Genomic DNA, 10,998 nt, shown 5'->3' on the forward strand with positions numbered 1-10,998 from the left:
TGAACAATGACTACTTAATTGCATCCAATTGCATCTCATTGTTAGCCCAAGTCACCTCATTTATATGCCCCTTCTAATTCTCCTCTGGTTGAGAAAATAAATGGCATGAATTCCCAACTTGTAAATTACTTTAGGTACCCAGTGGCTGCAGTTCAAAAGGGTCAAAGGAAGGAAAAGAAAGCTGGAAATAAAAAGGCTTGATTTGGAAAGAGATTTTCCTGTATATTGCTTGTATGTGATGTGCGCACCTTTAAGAGTGAGACATGTCCTACCACTTCCCAGACAGAAAACCATCAGACCAAGCTCCAGTTGTGCACTTGGGTGGCCCAGCAGGCTTCTTGAACCAAGGGTTCTGGGGATAGTGATGCCCCACCCTTCCTGAAGTTGCTGGCCTCTGTGAGCAGCAGCACTATGTTGAAGGTGCTGAAGAGTTGTAGTCGTGGGAAGGAAGTGTTTTTGAAAGATTTTTGAGTGGGAAAGGAGGTTGGAAATTAAGCATTCAGGAATGGACACGTCAACACCTTTGAGGGCTAGCTGATGCAGGCCCGAGGAGAGTAAACCCTTAACAAGGTCTGTGAACATGGGGATCAGGTGGGGAAGCTAAGTAGCGAGCAGTTTTTTTAGAAGAAGGTTTACAGAGCAGGAGTGGGTTACATGAATTATGTGAGCTCACAAGGGCATGGAGGAGATGTGAAAAAAGCTACAGAAGATGACTTCAAGGGAAGGACGTGGAAATTGTTTAGTGAAACCTCATTTTGGTTAATGGGAGAAGGAGGAATATAGCAGTTGATTAGTCTCAATCTTCGTGACAAAGATATTTACTTGTGAGCTTTTGCACTTGTTCGGAGGAGGTCGGAGAGTCAAACAATTTCAAATTCAGAGAAGTTCTGAATGTCACACAGATTAAACTTTAGAACTAAAGTAAAAATACATTTAGATTTGGATAAGTTAGTAAACAATTTGTGAGCGGCACGGTGGCTAGCACTGTTGCCTCACAGCGCCAGAGACCCGGGTTCAGTTCCCGCCTCAGGTGACTCTCTGTGTGGAGTTTGCACATTCTCCCAGTGTCTGCGTGGGTGTCCTCCGGGTGCTCCGGTTTCCTCCCACAGTCCAAAGATGTGCAGGTTAGGTGAATGGGCCATGTTAAATTGCCCGTAGTGTTAGGTGCAGGGATAAATGTAGGGGAATGGGTCTGGGTGGGTTGCGCTTCGGCGGGTCGGTGTGGACTTGTTGGGCCGAAGGGCCTGTTTCCACACTGTAAGTAATCTAATTTTTATTTTAACCAATTGTTTTGCTACAATGGCAAAGGAATAATTTGAAATCTAACTGTACGAGGCCTCTTGGGGAAGATTAACCATAATATGATGGAATTCTTCACTAAGAACGGAAAGTGACAGAGTTAATTCTCAGTCAAGGGTGCTGAACCTAAATAAAGGAAACAATGATAATAAGAGGTGGCGCTATCTATGATAAATTGGGGAATGTTACTTAAAAGGGATCAAGGTGAATAGGCAATAGCAAATATTCGAAGAGTGCTTGGAGAACTACAACAAATATCCATTACAGTCTGGCAGAAAAATAAAACAAGAATGTTGGTCTGACAATGGCTATTGAGGAAAGTTGTCACCCCACTATTTAAAAAAGATGAGAGAGAAAACAAGGAATTATAGACCAGTCAGCCTGAATTGGTAGTGTGAAAACACTGAAGTCTGTTATAAAATATTTGATAGCAGACCACTTGGACAACAGTGACAGATTAGATAAAGTCAGCATAGATTTATAAAAGGAAAATCATGCTTGACAAATGTAGTAGAATTTTGTAAGGATGCAACTAGTAGAGTTGATAACAGAGATCCGGGTAAGAAGGGTAGAAAGGACAAGCCAGGGAACCATAGACCAGCGAGCCTGATGTCGGTGGTGGGCAAGTTGTTGGAATCCTGAGGGACAGGATGTACATGTATTTGGAAAGGCAAGGACTGATTAGGGATAGTCAACATGGCTTTGTGCGTTGGAAATCATGTCTCACAAACTTGATTGAATTTTTTGAAGAAGTAACAAAGAGGATGATGAGGACAGAGCGGTAGATGTGATCTATATGGACTTCAGTAAGGCGTTCAACAAGGTTCCCCATGAGAGACTGGTTAGCAAGGTAAGGTCTCGCGGAATAAAGGGAGAACTAGCCATTTGGATACAGAACTGGCTCAAAGGTAGAAGACAGAGGGTGGTGGTGGAGGGTTGTTTTTCAGACTAGAGGCCTGTGACCAGTGGAGTGCCACAAGGATCAGTGCTGGGTCCTCTACTTTTTGTCATTTACATAAATGATTTGGATGCAAGCATAAGAGGTACAGTTAGTAAGTTTGCACATGACACCAAAATTGGAGGTGTAGTGAACAGCGAAGAGGGTTACCTCAGATTACAACAGGATCTTGACCAGATGGGCCAATGGGCCGAGAAGTGGCAGATGGAGTTTAACTCAGATAAATGCGGGGTGCTGCATTTTGGGAAAGCAAATCTTAGCAGGACTTATACACTTAATGGTAAGGTCCTAGGGAGTGTTGCTGAACAAAGAGACCTTGGAGTGCTCCTTGAAAGTGGAGTCGCAGGTAGATAGGATAGTGAAGAAGGTGTTTGGAATGCTTTCTTTTATTGGTCAGAGTATTGAGTATAGGAGTTGGGAGGTCATGTTGCGGCTGTACAGGACATTGGTTAGGCCACTGTTGGAATATTGTGTACAATTCTGGTCTCCTTCCTATTGGAAAGATGTTGTGAAACTTGAAAGGGTTCAGAAAAGATTTACAAGGTTGTTGTCAGGATTAGAGGATTTGAGCTATAGGGAGAGGCTGAACAGGCTGTGGCTGTTTTCCCTGGAATGTCGGAGCTGAGGGGTAACCTTATAGAGGTTTACAAAATTATGAGGGGCATGGATAGGATAAATAGACAAAGTCTTTTCCCTGGGATAGGTTTAGGGTGAGGGCATAGGTTTAGGGTGAGAGGGGAAAGATATAAAAGAGACCTAAGGGGCAACCTTTTCACACAGAGGGTGGTACATGTATGGAATGAGCTACCAGAGGATGTGGTGGAGGCTGGTACAATTGCAACATTTTAAAGGCATTTGGATGGGTATATGACTCCATATGGTTTACTTGGACTTACAGAAGGTTTTCAATGAGATCCCACATAAGAAACCATGTAAAATTAAAGAATATGGGATTGCAGGTAGTGTATTGATAGTATTGGAGTACTGGGGCTTGTAAATGTAGGAAGAATGCTCCTGATAACTAGAATCCAGAATCAGAGGTCACAGTTTAAGGATTCAGAATTGGGACTGAGATGAGGAAACATGTCTTCACCCAGAGAGTGGTGAGGCTGTGGAATTCTTTGCCACACAAGGCAGTTGAGGCCAAAACATTGAATGTTGTTGGGAGAAAGCAGGAATGGGTTCTAAGTTGGATGATCAGCCATGATCATATTGAATAGTAGAGCAGGCTGGAAGGGCCAAATGGCCTACTCCTTCTCCTATAATCTATGCTTCTTTGTTTCTGCTTGTTTCTCAGTTTCGTCTAGGAAATCGCCAAATTGCACAAAATTATCCAAATAAGAAATCAGAATTATTCCTGTGAATCCAAGTCTGATGAAGATAACAGCTACTGACGTGCAATTTACTTCTTGTTCACAAAGTTCTCTAGTTTATTCAAGTGACTTGAGCAATAAGAACCAATCCAAAACAAGTCTCTGAAAACCAAACCCTGAATAATGTCATTAATCAGTTACCCCTGACTCCAGCACCCACCAGCAAGCAGGCAGTAACTTCTGTCACATCATTAGATCATGCACAGAAAACATTCATTCACATTAGCCACTGCCATACTCAATAGAAATAGCATTTTACAATTGATCAGGCCACTTCAAAGCTTCCACTTAATAAGAACATGAGAAATAGGAGTGGAATAAACAAAAAAGATCATATCAAACAGATCTCATCCATTCAAAGATTGAATTAAGACATAACATATTAATAAGATTCTTCTGTCAATATCACTTTGTTCTTCATATCCAGGGTACTGCTTCTCCAGTGACCCAGTACATTCTGTTTGTATTGTTTGGATTTGTGAGCATTTTATAGCTGCTTTGGGAATCGTATTCATTGATTTCGTCCATTTCTCCATGGAATATGGAAAGTAGTGACCTCTTTATATTGAAAATGCTGTTGTATAAAACCTTGATTAACAAACATCTTCACACATCAGTGCTGATACTTCGACTTCTGCTAAAAGCCTCTCTTGTGAGCTTTGCCCTGCTCATGGGCAGCTCCTCGGGACTTGTCAACATTTCTAATTCCTCCTCACTGATTGTGTTATAACTCACACTTTCACCCCCATTCTGAATCTCTTCAAGCTGATGGACATGGAACTGGGGCTTGCACTGGAAGCAGAGAGCTCTGGGGTGAGAGTAATCCTGGGGATAGGCTATAGAACTGAAGTTAAGTCCATTTCCGGCATTGTAGTTGTAGTAAGCAGTTGGCAGACGGGAGTGCACGGCAAAATCTGGTTCCTCCTCATCTCCATCCCATTCCTCCCTCTTGCAGCAATAATACTGTAAAAAAAAAGACTTAAGGTTATACAAGATACAATATCTTTCACCACCTAAGGATATCCCAACTCACTTCATAGTAAAGTCCCTGAACTATATAGGAAACACAACAGTCAATTTCAATCAGCAAGTTCCACAAGGCACACTCCACACGAAACTACATTGGTAATGTACTGAAGTTCTGGGCATTACTTTGAAATTCTAATACGGTGCAGCTGAAAATTTGCAGTAGACAAATAGAAAAAGACTGTCTGGCCCTGTGAACACATTCATTCAGTCACAGCACAACTTAGCATAATGGCCCTCAGAAAATTACCGCCTCTTAGTTGGTCTGCCTAACGCCATGCATTTTTCTACAAGGCAAACAATAAAGGAGTGGTACATGCTAGGCTCCACTCAACATGTATAATTTACAAACAGCATTAACAAAATTATGTAAATAAATGCTTGATGCTAAAGCAGACTGTTCACTATGTTTGTATCATTTTTGATTATTCTTACAGCAGATAATTAGGAAAGCCACTAAAATTTTAACAACTACCGTGGTTACAAGTTAAATACAAAAGTGGTGAGCTTATACTTCAGTTATATAGGACACTTGTGAGAACACATCTGGAGTACTGTGTACAGCATGGGTCACCTTATTTAAGGAAAGATATAAATGCATTGGAAACAGTTCAGAGCAGGTTTACCCAGATTAATCCCTGAAATGGGTGGGTTGAATTCTGAGGATAGGTTGGACAGGCTGGCCTTATATCTGCTGGAGTTAAGAAGAATAAAAGATGACTTGATTGAAATATATAAAAAGCTTTAGAGGTCTTGACAGGATACATGTGAAAAGGATGTTTTCTCTTGTGGGGGTACCTCAAGCAAGAGATCACCGTTTAAAACTGTTAGACTAAATTATTCCTCTCCGAGGTTTCAGTGTCTTTGGAACTCTCTTCATCACAAGGTGGTGGAAACAGAGTCCTTGAATATTTTTAAGACAGTGGTAGATATATTCTTATTAAGCAATGGTTGAAGGTTGATCAAGGATAGGCAAGAATATAGATTTGATTTACAATCAGTTCAACTTTAATCTTATTGAATGGTAGAGCATGTTTGAGGACCATCCTTGGCCTCAACCATTGCCACAGCGAATCAGACTGCAAATTGGAGGAACAACACCTCATCTTCGGCCGGGACAGCCTACAGCCCGGAGGGCTCACATTGAGTTCTCCAATTTCAAATAACTTCTCTTCCCATGGACGACTCCCTTTCCTGCCCCTCGCCACCCCCCCCTTCCATTCCTCTGATAGACCCTTCCAGCTACCAACTGAATTAATTTCTCATATTGACCAACCAGGTTGTATCCTCTATCTATCCGTACTTAACCACCACCCCTCCCCCCATTTCCAGTCCTGAAAAAGAGTTACATCTGAAACGTTGACTTCTCCACCTCCTGATGTTGTGTGGCTCATTGTGTTCTTCCAGCTTTCTGCTTGTCTACCTTGGATTCCAGCATCTGCAGTATTTTTCTTTGTCTCTAACTGAACAGTTTACCCTTCGTCCAGATTCGTATGTTTGTAAGATTTGACCCAGAACCTATACAGTAGTGAACATTTGGAATTGTGGTCAAGTGAACGGGGAATGGGTTTGGCTCCATTGGGATTGTAAAGACATCTGGATGGGTATATGAATAGGAAGGGTTTGGAGGGATATGGGCCGAGTGCTGGCAAATGGAACTAGATTGGGTTAGGATATCTGGATATCTGGTCTGCATGGACAAGTTGGACCAAAGGATCTGTTTCCATGGTGTTCAACTCTATGACTGTATAATATTGCAGTTGTTTTTGAGAATTTTGTTAAGATTTTTAGGAGCTTACATCAATTGTAAAGGAACTAATTGTAATTGGTTAATTTAAAAAAAAACTGGTTTGTGTGACCTGATGACCTGGAAGCAGTTCAAACATAAAGGAATGAAGACAAAAAGTCTTCTGGTCAGCTACAAGGAAGAGCTGTAAGTAGAGGAGTTGGAGGGTGTTAGTATCAGTGTACAACATCATGCAAAGAAGCATCAGAGGACAGAAACAAATTTCCCTCAAGAAATCCAGAGTTTTTTTGTTTGGCAGAAAAGGAGACAAAAGGTATTGTGTGAGCCAGTTAAAAATGTTTCAAATGTATTTTCCAGAAATGTCCAATCTATAAACCAGCATGTATTATTTAGTTGATTGAATTGGAATTTTGAAAAGCTATGCTGTCAGGGTTGTTATCACCTGAGGAAGTAGGTGTATAGAAGTACTTTTTGATGATAATTGTACCCATGAAGCTCCAAAAGTGAAAGCCATTGTCAGATAAGACTCCTGACCTAGTGTGAAATAAAGAACAGCAAAATGAGGATCTGTATATGTGGTGTGACATTTGTATGGAAAGTCAGTTGGGTGTCTATGGTTAAGTGAGGCCTGTTTTGTTGTATCATTTACTTAAAATGAAATTTACCTATGTATTTGAAATATCATCTACTTTTTAATTCCAGTTTAATTTACATTGGTTCTGATTTCATGCTAAACTAAAATCTGCAGAGATGGTGTTTTGTTAATTTCTTCATTTGCAAGTCACTCGTTATACAAAAATGGTGGGATGGTAAATAGTGCAGAGGATAGCCTTGGATTACAGGAGGATACAGATGGGCTGGTCAGTGGCAAATGGAATTCAATGCAGATCAGTGGGTGATGCACTTGGGCAGAACAAACAAGGCATGGGAAAACATGATGAACAGTCGGACTCTAGTGTGCATATATCCTGCCTTAAGGTCCTGGATGTAAGTTTGCTCGCTGAGCTGGAAGGTTCGTTTTCAGATGTTTCGTCACCCATACTAGATAACATTTTCAGTGAGCCTCTGAATGAAGCACTGGTGGTGTAGCCTGCTTTCCATTTATATATTTGAGTTTCCAAGGGTTGGTGATGTCATTTACACATTTCAATTAAATCTTCCCTTCCAAATAAAACATGCCCAGCCTATCCAATCTTTCCTCAAAACTAAATTTCGCTAGTCCAGGCAATATCCTCATCAATCTTTTCTGTATCCTCTCTGATGTAACTAGATCTTTCCAACAGTGTGATGATGTGGCACACACAACTCAAGTTGTGGCCATCATAGCAGCTTTTACAGTTCCAGCATCACCTCCCAGTTCTTGCAAACGATGCTTCCAGAATCATCACTCCCAGACATGCCTGAGGTTCCCACACAGGCTCAATTCTTAAAGACCCTGCTGTCAGAGTGAATCAAAGACTACTCGGTTTTCCATATTCCTGTCTGAGTTAAAATTAAGCCCTAGATATTTCTAAATTTTAAGCATTTAATGCCATAAAATAAATAAAGCAATAAAACAAGAAGACATGTGGTTTTACCCTAAGCTGCTACCCTGTGGCTGTCTTTTAGAGAGCAAGAAAAGACTGCAAAATATTTCTTTTTTTTAAGATGACCATACCTTGGCCCTATCACACACTAACCTGCAGGCGGCAATAACACAACACAATGATTATACAGAGCAGGATAACCGTAGCCAATATTCCACCTGTAATCACCACAGTCCCGGCTGTCATTCGACCAGCTCTCCATTAACAACCTGTAAAAGAGAAGGCAGGAAATTCGAGGAGAGAAATCAGACAGAGATGCCTTTTGAAAAAAGATACTTGGATAATATTAAACTTCAAAGCTGGGAGAGGAAAACTTAAAAATGTATTCGGAGTGAGGAAACAATCGCAGTCATTCCTGGCATTGATCAATCTAGGTATTTCTAGCTACAAGGCCACTTTGAGTAATGCAAATGTTCAGATTTAAATCTGAACATGGGATCCCCTGGAGGATTAATGAATATTTTTAAATCTTATAAAGTATACTTTTGTGGGGTTTTGTTTCAATATGACAGTTTGCATCTTCCCCATATGCCCAAGCTGTCATTACTGGCTTTCTCAGTGGAGGCTGATGATCAGACAGTACAGGAGTCAGTATTAATATTGAAACCAAGGATACAGTACATTCAGGTAACAGAGGCAGTTAATTACTAATAAATCAGCCCACTCTTCTGCAGACTATATCTCAAAGAACAGAGGGAGGTTATTTAAAGCATCATCTCCAGGTCAGTTGGATCTTGACTTAAAATGCATTTATTTGTCTGTCTGTAAACATTTTTCTTCACCTACTTCTTTTCCAATTGTTTAACCAATTCCTCTTTAATCAGTTTCTGTGAAGCTTCCTAGCCCCTAATACTGATTCATGTCGAATTTCGTGTGCCTTTCCCTATCTATATCTGAGATTTCTCTGTCTTTTCTGTTCATACTTGCTGCATTTCTGCAGTTTTTCAGTTTGTGTTCTTCATAATTTCTGCCTGGGTTTGTTTTGTGTGACAGTGCATTCTAAAACCTGGTGAAGTGACAGTGAGTTCTAATCACCAGTCTCCACAACCCAAAACCAGCTCCTTGATTATAAAATTAGATATTTCCTCAGAAACAGACACTAAACATTAAATTTAACAAGGTCAGACCGCAAACAGAAACACACAAGCAAATTACCTGCCACTTGCTGGATAATAACCAGGGCAGGTTTCCTCACACAGGTTCACATCACCAAATGTTCACAAATACTCTTGTATCTCAATAAGAGGCTGAGGAACAGAAGCTGCACATCTGGACCCACTGCTGCCACCTGCTGATGTTACTGACACACTGCACCATATTGTCATAGCAGTTTCACCCAATCACCATTCTCCTCTGTTTCCATGGCAATGAAAGGTTGCTCTGCATCCAGTTACCATAACAACAGTGATGCAACAATTTTTCTCACAAATCAAAGACTCTAAATACATCTGATCCCAAACAATATGATTCATTGCATTTGTGATTCCACCTACTGTTAAACAGCCTACTAACACTTTGAGGCTTATTTTAATCCGGCTTGGCATAATCAAGTTGGCAGATGCTTAACATGGCCACTGTGATTTATGCACATGGACTCTACGGCATCCCTAATTATCATAACCTGTATGAGAGAGCCACAATACTGTGGGACCTCAACCCCAAAGGTCCACTTTCCACCCCTTCTGGGTTCCATTCCCCACCCCACAACGTTATTCCCTACCCCTCTGGGTTCCATTCCCCACCCCAACCCCCACAATGCCATTCCCTACCCCTCTGGGTTCCATTCCCCACCCCCACAATCCCATTGCCCAACCCTCTGGGTTCCATTCCCCACCCAGCAGCAATTCACTGCCCTCAAGTTGCAATTCTCTAACCTCACAGGATCCATTCTCCACCCCCACAGGACCATTTCCAACCCCCATAAGGCTTGCCATAACTGTATGACAGAATAAAACAAGACTTTTAAAGCTTTTCTGCAGCCACATCATTCCATGGGGAAATGTGTAATAAACAGGTTGTGTTAACACTATTGTTCACACTCCATCTGCCAGTGATGTATAATGTGCTGTGGTGTGTGTGGCAACTACTTCCATGGCAACCAAGTTAAAAACAGGTTACAACTCACTCAGAATCATCATTAAAACTCAAAATATAAAACTTTAAATGCTATGCCTGTGTAACAAACTGTTTTAACATCTCCGTCTCAGAATTCAGGGAAACCTTTGGCTTTATGTGCTGAAGATGCTCAAAACATTTCTTTACTCTTAATCTACAAAAGCCAAATAGCCCACTGAAGTAACAAGCCAATGTCCGTTGTTTTGCACCCCAGTGTCATATGGTGACAGTGGAGAATGTGATGCTGGAAAAGCACAGCAGGTCAGGCAGCATCCGAGGAGCATAAGAATCAATGTTTTGGGCAAAAGCTCTTCATCAGGAATGAGACTTGTGAGCCGAGGGGCTGGAGAGAAAAATGGGAGAGGGATGGAGGAAGGTAGCTGGAAATGTGATAGGTAGATGGAAGTGGGGGAAATGGTGATAGGTCAGAGAGGAGGGTGGAGCAGATAGTTGGGAAGGAAGATTGACAGGTAGGACAGGTCATGAGGGCAGTGCAGAGTTGGAAGGTTGGAACTGGAATAAGGTGGGGGAGGAGAAGTGAGCAAACTGGTGAAATCCACATTGATTCCGTGTGCTTTCAGAGTCCCGAGGCAGAAGATGAGGCGTTTTTCCTCCAGGCATCAGGTGATGAGGGAGTGTCGATGGAGGAGGCCCAGGACCTGGCAGAGTGGGAGGGGGAGTTGAAATGTTCGGCCACTGGGTTGTGGGATTGGTTGGTTCTACCTTGAATAAGTTCTCCTCCTCTCTCTATAAGGATCTCATTGAGTCTCTGTCTCTCACTGCAACCCCCAGGTTGTCAGCACCAACCCAACTCCACCACCCCATGGCCAAACATTTCAACTCCCCCTCCCACTCCGCCAAACACATGCAGGTCATGGGCCTCCTCCATCGGCA

The 10,998-nt window shown here is 41.8% G+C and overlaps 1 protein-coding gene across 1 annotated transcript; it reads right to left on the reverse strand.

Annotated features, from left to right (window-relative positions):
• Positions 1-4,236: 4,236 nt before the first annotated feature.
• On the reverse strand, positions 4,237-9,263 carry LOC122564676 (protein FAM163B-like). Its single transcript, XM_043719751.1, has 3 exons — positions 9,145-9,263; positions 8,083-8,198; positions 4,237-4,593 (listed from the first exon to the last, which is right to left on the reverse strand). Exons 2-3 carry the CDS (start codon positions 8,173-8,175, stop codon positions 4,237-4,239), a joined length of 450 nt encoding a protein of 149 aa, XP_043575686.1. The 5' UTR covers positions 8,176-8,198; positions 9,145-9,263.
• Between the last annotated feature and the right edge of the window lie 1,735 nt (positions 9,264-10,998).

The sequence above is a fragment of the Chiloscyllium plagiosum genome, chromosome 30 (assembly GCF_004010195.1).
Source record: "Chiloscyllium plagiosum isolate BGI_BamShark_2017 chromosome 30, ASM401019v2, whole genome shotgun sequence".
Lineage (NCBI taxonomy): Eukaryota > Metazoa > Chordata > Chondrichthyes > Orectolobiformes > Hemiscylliidae > Chiloscyllium > Chiloscyllium plagiosum.